Source organism: Vulpes vulpes, chromosome 14 (genome assembly GCF_048418805.1).
Source record: "Vulpes vulpes isolate BD-2025 chromosome 14, VulVul3, whole genome shotgun sequence".
In the NCBI taxonomy this organism is placed as follows: Eukaryota; Metazoa; Chordata; class Mammalia; order Carnivora; family Canidae; genus Vulpes; species Vulpes vulpes.
In genome coordinates, this window is record NC_132793.1 from 108,588,419 (window position 1) to 108,606,503 (window position 18,085).

Here is an 18,085-nt window from a genome sequence, read left to right on the forward strand (position 1 = left end):
CAGGGACAGGAGCCCACCTGGCTCTTCCTGCCTCCCTCCCGGTGCCCACCTGACCAGCTCCCAGCCCTTTCCAAGAACCTTCTGGATAGCCTACCTCCCCGGGGAGCCCCTCTTGCACACAGCCAGGCCTGGCTTGGTGGAGGAGGGTGGAGGCCACAGAGCACCTCTAACCCATGGCTCTTACCTGAAAGGGCACCTCAGTGGGAAGCCCTGGGTGGGCTGGAGGACAAAGGCCAGAGCTCCCGGTTCAGAGTGGAGGGGCTGGTTGTCAGGGTGCTTATCACTCCCCCAGCAGGGTTCTGGATGAGGCAGGCTGGAGAGAGCCCAGGGTGCTCCCCACTCTCCCAGCCTCAGGCCTGGCAGGGCAGCTCTCTGGGAGGAATAGGGCAGGCATGTCTGCTTCTAGCATGTCGGGCGGGTTCTATGGGGAGCAGGAACCTGGCTGGGGAAATGCTTGCCAGCTTCAAGTCCACATTTGCCCTTGACACAAGGAGGGCCCTGAGCCCACAGTGGCCCTTCCCAAGACCTCGAGGGTGAGTTCTGCCCACCTTCCCAGGGTCTGGAAACAAGCTCCGTGGGGTGGGGGAGGGGGGCTGGTTCTCCAAGTTCTTTTCAGGGCAGTGCTGGTGGGAACTCAGCTCTCATAGTGCCAGGACAGAGAAGTGAGAGGTGCCCACAGGGTCACTCCCCTGATCCCACATCATTGTGGGAGGGTGTCCCCACTGGCCTGGGGTGCCTTGTCATCTTGCTCGGGTCAGAGAAGATGAAGCCTTTATAGGTTATAGACCACCATCCTCACACAGGTCTGTCTTGGGGAAAACCAAGCCCTGGAGGCAGGAGGGATTTGCTCAAGGTCACTGAGGGGGTGAGCATGCCCCAGGTGTCCAGGACCTATTGGCCCTGCCCAGGCTCAGGGACTCTGCAATCTGCAGCCCCAAGGCAGTCCACTGTGGCAGGGATTGGCCCTTGCTTTTAAGAAAGAGGTGAGGTGGGTTCGAGAGCAGGGAGGGCAGGTGTGGTAGAAAGACATGGAAGACATTCGTCTTCTTCCAGGAGCTGAGCTGCGTGCCCTGAGTTCCTGGCGACGGACGCTGCTGGAGCCTGGTCCCGCGCGCCCTCTAGGGCTTCCTGGGCTGCGTATTAGCCCTGCTGAGACACCCAGGATGCTGGCTCAGTATGGGGCAGAGCCAGCTTCGTGAGCCCAGCCGGACTAAATCCAGTTTGCACCCACTGTCTGTGCTTCAAAGTTGGGATCCTGGCTCCTAGCCCCACCCACACAGCAGACAGCCCCTTTCTACCTCCTGGCTCCCTCCAGCTGAGGACCTCAGAGCCCACAGGCAAGGAACCCTCTCTACAGGTCAGCTTTTTACTATTCCATCGAAAGCCGAAAGCCATAGCCCTTCTTCCAAATCCGGCCTGAATTTGCAGCTATGGACCCTTCTTCTGTCTGGGGCAGTGACAGACACAGGCTGGGTGGCCAGGTGACGACTGACGGTCTGGATGGGTCTGCTGGCTGACTGGCTTCCCGGGAGGCAGAGGGGAGTTTCTAGACAAGGCATCTGCACTCTCCTCCACCTTCTCCTGCACCTGTGGCCCTGGCAGCCTCCAGGGACACCTGCTGGAGACCTACTGCAGAGGCGACCCTCCTCCTCAAGACCTCTCCGCCACAGGTGCTCAGTGGTGAGCGGAGGTCTCGAGGCCACCTTGGAACTGTGCCCTCATTGGCCACAAAGTTAAATAAAATGGTTGCATTGTAGTGATAACCTCTCTGACTTGGGCTTTCATTGTCCCGCTTGAGGTCCCAAAGTCCCCATGACCATAGCTGTTCCCGAAAACCATTTCCTGTCTGTACGGTGGAGAGGGTGTTCCTGGAGCACTGGAACCCACCTGGTGCGAGAAGGCAGAGAGCCAGAGTGGATGGCAGCTCCCTGCAGGACCTGCGCTGGCCCCAGAGGCCTCTGCCCAGGCGGGTTTGTGGCATCCTTACCAGAACTGGCAGTGGTGTGTCTGCAGACTGTCTGAGGCCACCACGAAAGCAACAGAAGAACAGAGAAGGGCCCCAGGTGGGAGTGTGGAGGGCTTTTGAAGGTGGGGAGAGTGGGAGGGAGCAGAGATGAAGGGATGTGTCTGTGCTGGCCCTGGAGCAGCAGCGAGAGGAGACTCCTGGGTACCCCATATCCCCCTTGGCCACTGACCAGGAGCCACAGCCTTTGGAAATAACACCAAATTTGTTTTATTGAAGTAGATTATATGTACTTCCCAAAGTCCAGTGAAACCTATTTTGGAGAACAGCGTGGGTCTGCTCCCCCCTACCCCCCCAACCATCCCAAAAAAGAGGATAGCCAGCCCCGGAAAGACTCAGGGAAGGCTGAGGTGGTCACTGTAAATGCACCTATTGAGTAGGAGGCTGGGCTGGGCGGAGGGACCCTGGGAATCTCTATGCCATTGCGCTGCAGGCAGGCGCTGTGCTGGAAGGCAGCCACCCAGAGGGGCAAGGACCGCCTAAGCCATGGGCTCCCCCCGCTCAGGGAGCCCTACTTTCTGGGCCTGGCCTCAGGGCACTGGGAGCTGACTGGCATTGGGGCAGGGGATGATTCCGGGTCAGGGAGCTGGATGGCAGGGGCAAACAGACAGATGGATCGCCAGCCCAGGGAAGACCCCTGTGGCGCCTTCTGGGCCGTCTGGCGCCACCACTGAGAACACCGAGGCCCCAGTGTGGCCCGGTTGCTGTGCATCTCAACCTGGGAGCCAGAAGCTGAGACAGAGACAGGTTTTCAAGGGGCCTCGGTTCTGCTAGAGGTGACCCTTTCTAGCTGCAGATGACCTCTCTCCCCAGCCAGAGAAGCACACCCAATACAGAGTCCATCACCTCACCCCCTGTGCAGGGGACCCATTATTCATCCTGTAACGGGCTATCTTGGGGCCAGTGGAGGCTGGATGGCCCCTGTACTCCAGGCTATCAGAATAAGCTTTTGTTAGGAGCTCATAAACTCAGGCCCTGAGCTGGGGCTTTGCCCACAGGTCTGCACCCTCCCAAGCTTGCCAGAGATTGCAGATGGTCCAGGGGGTGAGGAGAGGCTGGGGAGCAGCCTTCCCCATCTGACCTTGCAGGGACTGTTGGGGTTTTGTTTTGGCCAAAAGAAAACCCCATATGGTTAGAGATGGCTCTCAGCGAAAGGGGCAGCAGGTGTGGGGGACTGCACAGCCAGCACCCCTTGTGCCGAAGGAGAGCACCAAAGGTTCTACCTTCACTCGACTCATGGCTTCTGGGTTTTGTGGAGGCCCCTGGACTATGGGACCTTGGACACACACAGTCCCCTCCTTCTCCCCTCCCCTTTACCTTGCCTGCCACAAAGTTCCCTGAGGTCCTGCTGGGAGCCAGGTGTGGGGGCTTGAGCGGGGAGTCCCCAGACCTTGACCCTGCCTGTCCTTTCCACCTTCCCACCGGTCCTCGGTCAGCAGTGCAGAGAGCTCCAGGAAGGAGGGACAGGCGGCACCCAAGGCAGCTGCTACCAGAGGAGGAGCCCTGCCCCTGGGATCACAAATCAGCAGAAACAGTCCAGAAAAGTCCCTTTTATTCCATACGCAAATAAGTAGATTCATTTTTAAAAAAAAGTCTTCGCCAGAAGAATTGGAGGCCACGGCCCAGGAGAGATGCCCCAGTCCGGCCCTGTCTGCGGAAGGGACACTCTGACAGAAGTACAACCCTACTGGTCTTTGCCCCTTTCCCTCACAGGGGTGCTCTCCCTGGGGTTCTCCCTCTGCTGGGCCCACTGGCAAGGCCACGAGGCTGATCACAGTCCTCCCGGAGGCCCACTGTCCGGGGGCCTGCACAGTCCTGGGAAGGGACGTTCATGTCGGGGTGGGGGCTGTGTTGGGGAGCCGGCACCCGGGATCACTCGGACAGCCTGTTTGAGGCCTGGGCCCCGGCACTCGCTGGCTGCAGCCGGGTTGTGTGAACTTGCTGCCAGGCTGGGGCCCGTCCTGCAGGGGCTCTGGGCTGCCTGGCGCACTGTCTCTCTGTGATGCCCTCTTCCCTGCCAGGGGTCCAGCCTGTCTGGGAGCCGCTCGAAGACATCTCCTTACATTCTGGACGCGCTTCCTTCGGACAGGGCTGTGGCCAGCGCACAGCCCGCCCTCCGGCGCAGAGGGGCCCTGGAGCGCCCCAGCCCTCCCCAGCTCTCCCTGGGCCGCCCAGGAGGTCCGCGGCGGCCACGGGAGCGGGCCCAGCGGGTGCGGCTCACACCAGGCCAGGCATCTGCGCCCGCAGGAAGGGCACGGAGGCAGCGGCCGGGAAGGCGGCCAGCGGGTAGGCTAGGGCCCCGGGGAAGCCGAGCAGCGGCGGGGGCGGCGCGGGCGCGGCGGGCGCCAGCGGGAAGGGCAGCGCGGCGGCGGGGGGCCCGGGGGCGGCCGCGGCCTGGGGGCTCTCGTGGTAGAGCACCGGCACGCGGACCAGGCGCTGCGCGCCCGGCGGGGACAGGCTGGCCGCCTCCAGCTCGGCCGCCAGCTGCCGCTTCCACTTGTTGCGGCGGTTCTGAAACCAGATCTTGACCTGCGTCTCGGTGAGCTGCAGGGAGGCGGCGAGCCCCGCGCGCTCCGCGCTGCTCAGGTAGCGCTTCAGGTCGAAGGTGGACTCGAGCTGGAAGACCTGGCTGCGGGAGAAGACCGTGCGCGTCTTCTTCTTGCGACCGCCGCCCACGCCGCCGCCGCCGCGCGCCTCGCCCGCCGCCGCCGGGGCCTCAGCCAGCTCCGCCGCCTCCTCCGCGCCGGCCGCCGGGCCCCGCGCTGCCAGCTCCGCGGCCTCTCGCTGCACCGCTCCGGGCCCGGGGCCTCGCTGCCAGGCGCCCTCGGCGCGGCCCATCTCCTCGCCCGTCTCCGGTGAGTCCCGGTCGCTGGCTGCAGGGGAGAGAGGGGCACACGGTTGGCTCCGGGGCTGATCCCCAGGCCCAATCGCTGCGGCCGGCGGCTGCCCCCGACCCAGGCTCACCCCAGCCGCCGGCAGGGGAATGGTCCCCCGCGGGGCCCTGCGTCCCTCACCGCTGTCTCCAGATCTCACCCAGGGATGTGGAAAGGCAGAGGCAGGAGAAGCGAGCTTGAAGACCCGAGAGCCATACCCAGACCCTTAAACCAACAGGCTGGTAACACTCTTGCTCAGAACTGCACATCCCCCACTCGGAACACGACAGAGGAAAGAGGAGAGAAAAGAAACACAAAAATGCAAACAGAAACACAGAAAGAAGAGAGACTCTCAAAACTACTGGCTCCGCGCTGAAACACAGAAAAGCCTGGCAGGCACGACCCCCGCCCGCATGGGAGGAAAGATGTCCTTCCCAGATCTGCACGCGCTGGAAAACAAACAGCACAAGGGCACCCCGAGTCTCCAGCGCTGGGCCCCACACCAGGCCCCCCAGACACAGAAATAAAGACCTGCAGTGGCCTTCCGCATCCACTTTCAGTGGCCAGTAGCCTAGGCGAAATTCCCGCTTGCATGGAATCACTCCGTAGAAGGAGAATAAACAAATGCAAACGATCCCCAAAACAAAACTCTAGGTGACACTAGCATACCCACTCCCTCCCTATTTCCTGCACCTCTCACCCAAATGCCCAGAGAACTGAGAGTCTGCACTCCCCCTAATCATGCTCAAAGGGCGTGCATACAAATGGGGCTCTGCAAAAACACACAGCGGCCTCCGCGCAGCACTCCACCAGCACCCCAACCACCACAGCAGCCGCCGTGGCTGAGCTTGTGGGCTTGGGGTAACAGAGGTCCACAGGGGTTCCTGAGCTCATGCTGCAAATACCGGGCTCCACTTGATCTCCCGCAAGTAAGAAGGTGCCCTCCCCAGGACTGGCAAGGGGCAGTGCCTCCAGGCAAACGAATCTGCCCGAGATGCGGGTGCTTGTCCAGATTCCAGGCCCCCGCTTGAAGACTGCAGCAGCCAGCCGTTGAGATTCAGGCCAACCGGGGCCAGTTTGCCCTTCTGCCTCGACTTGGCCTGAGCCCCCCACCCCTGCCAAGGCTTGGCAGGTGGGCAGTCTACGTGGAGTCTGACCCCTCCAGCCCTCCGAAGCCAGTGCTGTGCTGACAATGTGTTTACAAGGTGTGCAAACACCGGTGGGCTTGTGTGTGTGGCTTGGGCCATACCCTTGTGCCCCTGCCCAACCCCTGTGGTGCGTGCTACCAGATATGACGAGGAGCCTCTGCCTCCCCATGACATGACACCCCAAGCCCTGAGACTCACAGAGGCCCATGCACTACCACCAGTCACCACGCCAGGCCTGCCGGTTCTGGTGGAAAACCCCGACCGTAACCCGCATTGCACGAAATAAGAAGCCACATCTTGAGGAGCTGCCACCTGGGCTGCAGGGGGAGAAAAGCCTGGGGCAAGGTGGGGACTACATTCCACCCAAACAGACCTTCTCAGAAACACTCCCAGAGGAGCACTAAATGCCATCACTTGATTTCAGGAAACCACTGAGCCCAGATCCAGTGTATGTGAAAGGGGTGGAGGCCCCAGATTTTTCGGGGCATGAGCTCTATAAGGTGGGTCCCTTTGGGAAAGGGTCACTCCCACTTCAGAGAGGGGGGTTATCCACAAGGTGAGAGGAGCCTGGCCACCCCACCCCCAGCATACACTAATGGATTTCGGAACAAGAGCCTGGAAGAGTCCACAGCTGGCAGGGACTGAGTGTGTGTGTGTGTGTCTGTGTATGGGGGTGCTTGCCAAGTCTTGGGGACAGAGTTGGAATGGCTTCCTGGTGTTCCTCCCAGGGGTCTTCCTCCAAAGGGCAGGCCCTGGAGAGAGGCAGCGAGCCCGGGGAGAGGGAGCAGAACTCAGGGCAAGAGGGGTGAGCAGCTCCGGGGCTGAGAACCCCCCACTCCCAGCCTCTGAGCCCTCAGCAGGGAACAAAGGCATGGGAGGGGGAGGGGCAGAAAAGGATGAGAGGGGTGGGATTGGGGGCTTGGGTCTGGGAGGACTGAGAGGGGGGCCAGCAGGCCCCAGCCCCTGTGTGCATGTGTGCAGCTCTCGGGGGAGATGGGATTTGGGGGCACAGATGATCCCCTCCACTATGCGGCCCTCCCAACGATGGCTCCCTCTGCTCCAGCCCCTTCACATTTCCCCAGGGGACTCTACTCTGTCTTCACTTCTTTTCTGCCCGTTAGCTCCCTGGCTGCTCACCATCACCCGCGGGCTTCTGTCTGTGTCTGGTCCTCTCTCACTCCTCCCCACATCCCTTCCTTCCTCCATCCCTTCCTCTGCTGCTCCCTCCCTTTCCCGACTCCCTTCCCTCGCTCTCGGCTCTCCGGAGCCGCCCGAGTCCCGGGTCCCCAGGCTCCTCCTCGCAGGCTCTCCAGCCGCCCCGGGACCGCAGAGCCCGGCGACGGGTGACGCCGGGGCCCAGGCGGGGACCCTGTCCCGGGGAGGGGGCCTCCGAGCCCGCCCAGGCCGGGGTTCCGCGGGGGCCCCGCTACGCGCGAGCAGGGAGGCGAGCGGCCCGGAGAGGCCTCGAGCGGACCCCGGCCCCCGGCCCCCGGCCCCCGGCCCCCCCGCCGGCGCCCCCACTCACTGTCAGGGCTGAGGCCGCCGCCGTAGCCGCCGTGCGACCGCGGGAACCAGCGCGTGGCGCCGCCGCAGCCCAGCGCGCAGGGCGGCCCGGGGCCGGGGGGCGGCCGGGGACCGAGGCCCAGCGCGCCCGGCCCGAGCAGCGCCCGCGCCCGCGCCTCCCCGCCGGGCCCCGCGCCCGCGCGCAGCTGCCTCCGCCGCTGCAGCCGCCGCCGCCGCGCCTGCTCTGCGTCCTCGTCCTCCGGGTCGTCGTCGTCGTCCTCCTCGTCCTCGCGGCCGCCCTGGGCCGCGCGCCTGGCGCCCTTGGCCTCGGCCGCCAGCAGGTTCTCGATGAGGAAGGAGGAGGCGCGGGCCGGCGTGGCTCGCCCGGGCTCCGTCAGCTCGTCCGGCATCGCGGCCGCGGGCTCCGCGGGCTGCTCGGGCTCCGGGGGCTGCTCGGGCTCCGGGGGCTGCTCGGGCTGCTCGGGCTCCGCGGGCTGCTCGGGCTCCGCGGGCTGCTCGGGCTCCGGGGGCTGCTCGGGGCTCCCGGGCCCCGCCGGGGCAGTGGCGCGCGGCCCCGGGCGCACGCGGGCCGGCCCTGGAGCGGCCGCCGGAGCGCAGGCGTCGGCCCGGCTCGGCGCGGGCTGGGCTGGGCCGGGAGCGGGTGCGCGCCGACAGCCCTCGCTCGCCTTTCACGTCGCCGCTCTGGTCGCCGCCCGGGCCGGCCCGCTGGGGGCGGGGAGGGGCGGGGGGGGCGGGGAGGGGCGGGGCGGGGCCGCGCGGGCCGCGGGCGCAGCCGGAGGACGCGGCGGCGGGACGGGAGCACGGCCGCGGCCCGGAGACGCCGCCGGGGGCCGGGGCCGGGGCCGGGGCCGGGGCCGGGGCCGGGGCCGGGCGCGCGGGCGGAGCGCGGCCGAGGGCGCGCGGGCGGCGGGAGGGCTGGGCGGGGGTCGCCGCGGGCCGGCCCCGCGTGATCCGTTCCCCGGGCCCGTTGGGGGGGCGGAGGGGGTCGGGTCGTGGGGGCGGGCCCTCGGCGGAGCGGCCGCCCATTGGCCGCGGCCCGGGAGAGGCGGGCTGGCCAATCCCCGGCGGCGGGGCCGTCATTGCCGGGCCGCGGGGAGAGAGTGGGACCAAGCGTGAGGAGCTGTGCGCGCGCTCGCGAGTGTGGATGGGGCGTGTGTGCACGAATGTGCGTGTGTGCACGTGTGTGTGGGGGGGGGGTGCGTGTGCACGGGGGCCTGAAGACCCCGGGGCTTCCAAGGAACCGTAAGAGGCTCGGTCACAGCCATTTCTTTGTAAGACTCCGGGTGCCCGGGCTGCAAAGCTGCGGCACATTTCAATATTTACACTTAATAAAATATGCTTCAATGCCAAATGTGATGCCATAGAAGTCTCCAGTTCCCAGGCTGAGGCCCAGGACGTAAGGAAGGGTTCGCCTCCACCCCCGCTCGCGTGGCCCTGCCCGCTGCGCGCCCAAAGCCCGCGGGGTGAGCGCCCCTCCCCGGGAGCCCGGGCCTCTGCGGGGGCACGACAGCCACTGCCCCAGGTCGCGGAGGTCTTGGGGGCAGGCCACCTCCCTCCCGCAGCCTCCGCTTCTACACTGCGAACCCGCGGGGAGTCTCCTCCCATTTCTGCAGCAGGGCGCACGGTGACAAAAGTGCATGGCGCCCCCCGCCACCCTCGGAACTGTGCTCAGGAGCGACCCTGTGATCCGGCTCGCAGCGCGTCTCGCGGGTGGGGCCGGTTTCATCCGACGCGGGTTTTCTCGGAGAGATACATCCTGTCTCCCGGTGCCAGCCGGGCGCCTTCGGTCCAACCGCGTGCTGCCCCCGCTCTCCCGGGAGGGCTGCAGGCCCAGCTCCCCGACCCACTTCAAGCTCCCGATCAGCCACCTCGGCGGAAGCATCAACCCCATTTTCCAGAGAGGAAAACGGAGGCGAGGAGGGGAGAGACCATCCCCGAGGGTAAGTGGCTCTGGCAGGCCTCCCATTCCAGTGCTCTGGGCTTAGGGCCCCTCACCGCAGGGTCGCGGATACCCGGGAATGGGATCAGGGCACCGAGTGGTGAGGCCCCGACAAGGCATAGCCCTGGGACTCTGCTGACCTCCTGGTGGGGCCATGCACCCCACCGTGTCCTGAGTGCGTGTAATGCCCTACCTGCTGAGGAGCCAGCTTCCCCTGGTCACCTGCTCACCACCCTGCCAGCTCCCGGTGCTGCGAAGGACATGGGGAGTGCTTTCCTGCAGTCTCCAGAACCCTAGCAGGACCTACACAGGACCCACCTTCTCTGGCCCCACAAGGGGCAAAGACCACCAAATACCAGGACTACCACAGCCTGGAGGCAGACAGGGATGAGGGCTCTTCCCACTTTGTATAGATAAGGACACTTAGCAAACATGGATAGAGCCCGGTCTCCCAGAGGGCACCCAGGGTCAGAGAAACTCCAGGGGATGGATCCAGAAGAGGCTAAGCCCCGACAGAAATGGCAGCCTCAGCCCTTTGGGAAGAGAAGTGTTAGCCCCAGGTTAAGACACCGACACCATCTAATCCGAGTGCACTTCTGATAGGTAAGGAGACCGAGGCCAGAGAGGGACCGGGATAAAAAGACAGTGGATGTGAGGATGGGTGCCTTCCAGATAACTACCTATGTTAGGCAAGGTGTCCTGGGCCCACATTCAGCACATTTCTTGAACCACAAGCAGGAGAGATTGGTGCTGTCACTCTCATTTCTAAGCATCTTAAGAGTGGGGGCTTCCTGGGGAGCCTGGGTTTTGATTCCCTCTGCTCTGGGCTGTGTGGCCAACCTCACCTCTGATCAGGTTTCTTCTATGAACCTCCAGTAGTAGTAAGTGCCCTGCCAAGGCAAGCTCTTGGGAGGGAGGCTGGGTGCGCCCAGGATGGGGAGTGAATGTGGGTACAGGGCACCAGGGTCACCCCACTGTCTCTGCTGTACAGAGGGTGGGGACGGTGGGGGTGGGAGGCGAGGGAGGAGACAGGCTGAACTGAGCGGAGGAGAGTGGGCCTTCTTGCCGGCTCCCAGCACCAGCCTTCTGGGGGTTTCGGAGGCGTTTCCCTGCAGCTGCAGGCAGCAACCCGCAGCAGCTGGGGCGCCCAGCAGCGCTGGTCCCAGAGCTAGAGCCCCGGAGACCAAGGCAGCCCCGCGTTGAGCTGGGGGGAGAGGCGGGTTCTGAGACAGGATTGCTCACAGAGCCAGAGCCGGGGATCACCGCCTTGCGCAGCCTTTGTGCGTTCAGACGGGCGGCCAGCTCCGAGGGGCTGGCCATTCTCAAGCCCAGGACAGCCTCCAGGGGCAGTCGGTGGTCCCGACACCCTCTCCCTCTCCAGACGGCTCTGTCAGGCCCTGACCTGAGCGGGATTTCTGGCTCTCAAGGGGCCAGAGCTCAAGTTTTCCGTCACCCATGAGTGAGCACGGGGCAGAGGGACTCCTGATGCAGAAGAGTAGAGCCTCCAAGTCAGGCTGTCACCTCTCTGTCTCCATCTGTGTGAAGTACCCCCACAGCTGCCCTTCCTTCTGCGTCCACTCTCCTCCTCGCTTACTCCTCCAACTCTCTCTCCCCAGTGCAGGGGGGCCCTGTAGAATACCAGCAAATGGTCCTAGAGGATACCCGTGCTCTTCTCAGCTGGACAGCCAGCAGGGGAGCAGGGACCGTGCATTGTCCCCCATGTCCCAAGTGCCCGAACTCAGGGCTGGTAACCACCCATGGATGCCCCTTAATGCAAAGAAGTGCTAGTGCAAATAATCCCGGCAGCTTGGATCAGGAGTCAGCAAACTGCAGCCGGCCACCACCTGTTGTGTTTGGTCTTAATAAGCTTTCTTTAAAAAATAATTTTGGGCAATGTCCACTTTTAAATTCAGATTTTTGTCTTACTTTTCCTTCATCTCTGACCTCAATCCCATTTGGCCTTAGCTCCCGCTCATGCCATCCTACATACATGCTCTTGTGTATTAATTTACATTACATATCTCCCCTATCTCTTTCTCTCTTTTGGGGGGGGGGTTTAAAGTACACATTTGAGATCTACGGGTGCTGGTAAATGTCATACTGATTTTTATTTTATTTTATTTTATTTTTCATACTGATTTTTAAATCACGATGTACTAACCCAACAGCCACGTATGCCATTGTTCTGGTTCCTATGACTGCAGTCACACATTTCCCCAAAACTTGGTGGTGTAACACAATGATCAATGTTAGTGGCTCATGGGGTCTGTGGGTTGAGGGTGGCTCATCTCCAGGGCACGATGTTGGGGCCTCAACTGGAAGACTTGAACGTGGGGGTCGGGGGTGAGGTCCAGATGCATCTGAAGCCCCAGTGGCTCATCTGTCCGAGGGCTGAGGCTGGAGTCAGCTGAAAAAGCCCCACAAGGGTCCTCTCCACGTGACCTGGCTCTCACACTACTTGGGTTTCCAGAACAAGCGTGGAGGGGGTAGAGGGAGAGGGACACAGAGCCTGACCTGAAAATTCAGAGCATCGCTCCTCTGGGGTCCATCCTCTGTGGACCGCAGCAGGCCAAGGGCCCCTCAAGGCTCCAGACGAGGGGCCTTGGACCCCATCTGTCAGTAAGAGGGCCGTCAGATTATGGGTTGAGAAATCTGTAGTCGGTCAGGAAAAGACACTGCGAGGCCCAGGGATAGTTGACTGCCCCTTTGGGGGATGTTTAGGGTGCTGCCAGCTTCTGCTATTATGTATGTCATTGGGATGCATTCTGGTGCATGCCCCCAGAATGGCACTCCAGGGGTGAAAGGGTCTATATAGATGCAACCTCACGCAGCACTTCAGATTCTTCGGAGCAGCTCTGCCAGTGTCCGTGTTCTCATATCTTCATACCGCCACAGGCAGGAAGATGAAGGGGGGGTGGAAGCGAGGGCAGCATGATGTGGGAGAGCTGCTGGGGTGAAGAAAACAGGGATAGACACAGTTGAGTCAGGAGGGCTGGTACACAGAAAGCTAGAGAGTATGGTTCTTAGTTTGTAAAGCAATGGGGAGCCACTGAAGATTGTTTAACTGGGGAGGTGGCTGGGCTGAGCCTTAGGAGGAATAACCTGGAAGGGATGCCACATGCAAGGTGGATGAGAGATGGCCAAGCACAAAGGAGGGTTCAGATGCAGGCAGTGGCCAAGCAGAGGGTCCCTGTATCCAGTGTCCAGTGCCTATTAGCTGGTGCACAGGCCAGAGCGGGGATTGAGGAGAGCCCAGTGCATCCTCAGTAGCTTGTCAAGTGGTCTGCTCCCCACATCACAGCCAGCACCAAGTGTCCTTGCAGCTGTCCAGATATGCGGTCAGGCACTCAACTCGGCTGCTGAGTCCACCGTGCTCGTGCTCGTGGGCCATCACTGGCCCCCCCAGGAACCTCCTCTGACCATCGAGAAGAGCAGTGCTGCCCACTACGGGGGCTGGTCTGGGCTGAGTGGAAATCATGGTGCAGTCAAGTCTTTGGTGTATATTTTTAAAATTTGCTTTGAAAAAGACCAAACGTCTGAAATTATTTGGACTGCTTTTTTTTTTTAAAGGTCTAGCCACATATCCGTCTTTGTGAAAGCCCCCCTTCTAAACACTGGAAAGAGGAGGCTCATTTTCATAACGTATTTAGTGGATGATTCCCAGAGTTCCACTCCCTGGGAGGGGGGGAGGTGGTGAAGGAGGAGGGGTGGGGCAGGGGGAGGAGGGAGGGAGCCAGAGGAAGGAGGAGCAGGGGTGGAGGGAAAGGGGGTAGGAGGAGTAAGATAGCTTCCTCAGCAGTGGAGCAGTGGGGATGCTCGGCAAGGCGCCTGTGGGGTACCCCACTCCCCGCTGCCTGGGTGACTTCTCCCCACCAAGGCTGCCGGGCCAGCCCTGAAGACACCCCCTCCCCCACAGAAGCACCCCAGATGGGCCCAGCCCTGTTCACCACTCTGAGTCTGTGGGGTTGGTGGCACAGATGAAAAGATGCCCCAACCCCTGTCCATTTGGTGGGGGAGGGAGCAGGGAGCCATGCCAGGAAGGCTGCTCTACCTCCAACTGTCAGAACACCTGCCGTGGGCCGTGGGTGGGCAGAGCTGGTCTCTCTGCCCCTGTTCACTCATGCCCCAGGCTTGGTGACTGTGTCCCGACCCATCCCTTCTCAGAGTAAGCACCCACCTGATCCTCATGCCCCCCTGGAACGGATGCCCAACAGACCTTGGACCTCTCACTCACCAAGGGATATATTTTCTCCCAACATTTTATTTTGAGAGCAGCCCAGGTGGCTCAGTGGTTTAGCGCTGCCTTCAGCCCCAGGTGTGATCCTGGAGACCTGGGATCGAGTCCCACGTTGGGGCTCCCTGCATGGAGCCTGCTTCTCCCTCTGCCTGTGTCTCTGCCTTTCTCTCTCTCTCTCTCATAAATAAATAAAGTATTTTTAAAAACATTTTATTTTGAAAACTTCGAAACATGCACAAGTTGAAAGAATTGGTCGGAGAACACCCAAATCCCCACCATCTAGATTCTTCCATTAGCACGGTGCTTTTCTTGCTTTACCACATCTGCCCATCTATCCATCCCTTTATCCATCCATCTGGTTTTTGTTTTTGTTTTTTGTTTTTAATGCATTTCATGGGAATGTGTGAATCTGGGTCCCGGCCACTGACCAGCAGTAAGACTCAGTGAGCACCACTTCCTCCTCTGGAAGTGGATGTAATAAAGCAACCCGGGAGAGCGGAGCGAGGGGAGACTGTGTATGCAAAACTAATGCCCTGCCGGAGAAAACACTCCTTAGATGGACATCTTGGGACCTTTTTGAAGTGTGATAACAGTCTTCCTCGCAGGACACGGGCTCTCTGTTCATAGTGACACCTTGCTGGCTGCTGCTGTTTCCTGCCTTGATAAAGACCTGCAAGTTGCAGTCACAAAAGCTCGAAGGCTGGGGGTGCAGGGATGTCTGGTTCTAATAGGAAGAGCATCTCAAGGGGGAAGCAGGTTCTGGTTTCCACAGTGGAACAGAGATTTGCACTCAAGAGTGGTCCAAACCACTGGGGACCTTCAGACAGCTTGGGCTGCCCGTGACCTTGATTGGAAGTGATTTGAAGAAACGGGGCTGGAACAAAGGGCCATGACCACAGTGTAGGGAACCCCTTCCCAGGAGCTGGAGGGAAGTTTCTGGAAACCTCGACTAGAGCAGTCAGTGTGGGAACCCCACATTCTGGCTGGGCTCCCCCCTTGTGATCCTGGGATGGAATGGATGCCTGTGGCCTGGCAGGGTGTGCTGGTGCCTCCCCCTCCCCCACCCTGCACAGGGTGCCAGCGTGAACATCTGTCTGAGGAATGTCCGCTTTGGGGCTCAGCTACCCTGCTGCAGGGCAGGGCGCTCCTGGGGGCAGGCGGGAGGGAGCCCCACTCCTCACCAGCCCTCCTGCACGCCCAGCGAGTTCCCGGAGCCCCAGCTCTGGACACACCCTGTCTGGGGGCTTTACCAGGATCACAAAACTGCCCCTCCCCCAAGACTGGGGGCGGGAGGGCAGAGGATACCGGGGTAGCTCACGGGGTAGCTCACCACGGGCAGGATTGCTGTGATGGGAAAGACAGAGCAGCGGGAGCCCTTACAGGGAATAGTGACGGGGGAATAGTGACTGGGAATAGACCCAGGGCAGCTGGGGAGGGGACCCGGTGCTCCTGATCCGCCACCCTCCCAGGAGATGGGCTTCGGGAAGGCAACAAGAGGGCACAGAATGTGTGTAAACGGGAGGGGGGGGAGTACAAATAGGTCTGTACACACACATAAGTACTGTGCAAGGGTTTGTTCACACACACTCTGGCGCGTACTGCTGTGACGGGCTCACCTGTATCCCCCGACAGTCCGGTGTTGAATTTGAACCCCCAACACTGCAGAACGTGACCTGATTTGGAGAAAAGATTCATTGCAGATGTCACTGGTTAAGCTGAAGTCACAGGGACAGCGGCAGGTGCGGCGGTGGGGGTGAGGACTGCCGCATGGTCCTCTGCCCTGTGCAGATCCCACCTGGAGCCTTCAGGGGAGTGCAGTTCTGGGACACCTTGACCAGAGCTTCTGGCCCCAAGAGTTGTGGGACAATGCATTTGTGCTGTCCTAAGGCCCCTGCCCCCATGGCACCCACTTGCAGCAGCTTGGCTGCCTTTGGGGAGAGACGCCAAGAGACCAGGGCCTGCTGGCTGCTCCGTCCCAAGGGGACAGGGCGGGAGGGCATCCGGCTGTCACACTGTGTGCATCTGGGCGCAATTTGGGTTTTTTACCAGGTGCAAGCTTTACTGGATTAAAAAAAAAAAAGGAGGGTGGGGGCGGGGCACCTGGGAGGCTCAGGCGCTTAAGCGGCTGCCTTTGGCTCAGGTCATGATCCCGATCCCAGAGTCCTGGGATCCAGCCCCACTTGGGGGAGGGGGGCTCCTTGCTCAGTGGGGAGCTTGCTTCTCCCTCTGCCTCTGCCCGCAGCTTCCCCTGCCTGTGCTCTCTCCCTCGCTCTCTGTCAAATGAATGAATACAATCTAAAATAATAAGAGAGAGAGAAAGAAATGGGAAAAAGAGTCCCAAAATGATATCCTGGGAAGAAAGAATTGTTAGGGTGACTTGGCAAAGGAGCTAGAGGCTGGGACGGCCCATTCAGGCCCCTCAGCGGTGGGCTGGGTGTGGAGGGTGCAGGGGAGAGTCCCAGGGATCCCAGAGGGACCGAGGGAGTCCCTGCAAGGCTGGCGAGGGGTTCTGGGGTCCGGAGGCAGCCCCTGGGCCATGCTGATGAGGGCGCCCCCACGTGCTTGCCCAGCTCCCCAGGCCCGACAGGGCCTCTGCTGTCTCCCCAACCTTTTATTCCCTGAAAAAGAGCGTTTATGTTATATAAATAATACATGCTCAACACAGAGAAGTTGAAAATGTGAAAAATACGTGATGATGTAAAGGAGATAATACAGGCCATCTGGAAACCCGCCGCCCCGAGACCCCACCGCCGACCCTCCGCCACGGCCCCTCCCTCTTCTCCCCGGGGCAGCCCCAGGCTGGGGCACAGGCACGCCCATGTCCACACCCCCACACACCCCATGGGCGCACCCCCACTCCGCTCACACACCCCACACCCCCACACACATCCCCATAGACGCACACGTACCCCCACCCTGCTCACACACACCCCACATCCCCACACACATCCCCACGGGCACACACCCCCCCCACCCCGTTCACATACACCCCACATCCCCATGGACACACCCCCTCCCACCCCCCTCACACACACCCCACATCCACACCCACTTCCAATCACACCCACATGCACACACACACCTCCAACCTCCTCACATATGTGCACGCATGCACACACACATCCCCACAGGCACATGTACCCCAACCCCCCTCACACTCATATACACACAACACACATGCGTACACACACCTCCAACCCCCTCACATACACCCACAGTCCCACTTGCATCCACCCCACACACAACACACATGCACACATGCATCCCCAACCCCTCACACACACGCACATACCCACACATACAACATGCGTGCATACCTATACACATGCACACACTCCCATCCCCCTTGTGCCCCCACACAAATAAGTGCCTACTCACACCTATGCCCACACCCATATGCACACCTCTTCCCATACACTCTCACCCTTCTTCACACCTCCCATTACAGGAGCACAAACCCATAGCACCCACCCACAATCACACATGGTGCCCCCACACCCACACGTATGTCCCACATGCACACAGATTGATGCCCCGTACACATCCCTTGCACACTATGCCTGCTGCCATAGGCCCCCTCATTGCCCACCCATCCCATCTCGTCCCCCTGGTGCCCCTTGGTGCCAGTCTAACATACCCTTCCCCTGTTTTCCCCAGACTCATCTCATCCTGCACAGGCCTACAGACACACGTGTGTGTGCGGCTGCAATATCCAATGCGTCAGGGGCTCTGGAATCACTATTCTATGCAGATTCCTTCCTGGGAACACGGGTTCCTGGCCCAGCCCAGTCATCTGCCTGGTGGCTGCATCCATTTCCGTGGCGGATGGGCCACTGCATCCCACCAGGTCCCTCTTCGTGGCGTCAGAGTCTCCAGTCTCTGATGACCGCAGAGCACAGGGTTTGTGTCCTCTTACGAGGAAAGGTGTCTCTGTTCCTTTAGGGGCTGCAGCTCCTTCTGTCTCTAGGGGAGAACCCCGGAGTATGGCAGATGGGCCCAGTGACACATGCTCCTTTCCCACTTTGCTCATCCCAGTGGCTCTAGCACCTTGCTCTCGCACCAGCGCTGTGCTGGATGTCTCCCCTCCACGCCTCTGCCAATGGCCAGCACCTTGCTCTTTTAGTTTTTCCTGCCAGACAAATGGGTGTCCAGGGGCATTCAAGTTAAGGGACTGTTGGTGAGGTGACGACTGTCTCGCTGCCCCCTCTGCTCTGTGGCCCTGGCGTGGCCCCACTGTGAGTGGACAGGCAGCTTGCAATCAGAAAGAAAGCACAGCATTTGGAGTCTAGTGGAGCACATGCAGCTGGTGTGCCCCAATGACATTCAAGACTTCTCTCTCTT

General features: G+C 61.2%; 1 protein-coding gene across 1 annotated transcript; it reads right to left on the minus strand.

Moving 5' to 3' along the window:
* Positions 1–3,558: 3,558 nt before the first annotated feature.
* HMX1 (H6 family homeobox 1) lies at positions 3,559–7,986 on the minus strand. Its single transcript, XM_072735229.1, has 2 exons — positions 7,570–7,986; positions 3,559–4,896 (listed from the first exon to the last, which is right to left on the minus strand). The coding sequence occupies exons 1-2, from the start codon at positions 7,955–7,957 to the stop codon at positions 4,241–4,243; spliced, it is 1,044 nt and encodes a 347-aa protein (XP_072591330.1). The 5' UTR covers positions 7,958–7,986; the 3' UTR covers positions 3,559–4,240.
* Between the last annotated feature and the right edge of the window lie 10,099 nt (positions 7,987–18,085).

Bases quoted from the DNA above. Each gene is read 5' to 3' on its own strand.
- HMX1 (XM_072735229.1), bottom strand. From the start codon at position 7,957: ATGCCGGACGAGCTGACGGAGCCCGGGCGAGCCACGCCGGCCCGCGCC. The intron at 4,897-7,569 runs GTGAGTGGGGGC...TCTCCCCTGCAG, and splicing joins CGGCGGCCTCAGCCCTGACA to CCAGCGACCGGGACTCACCG.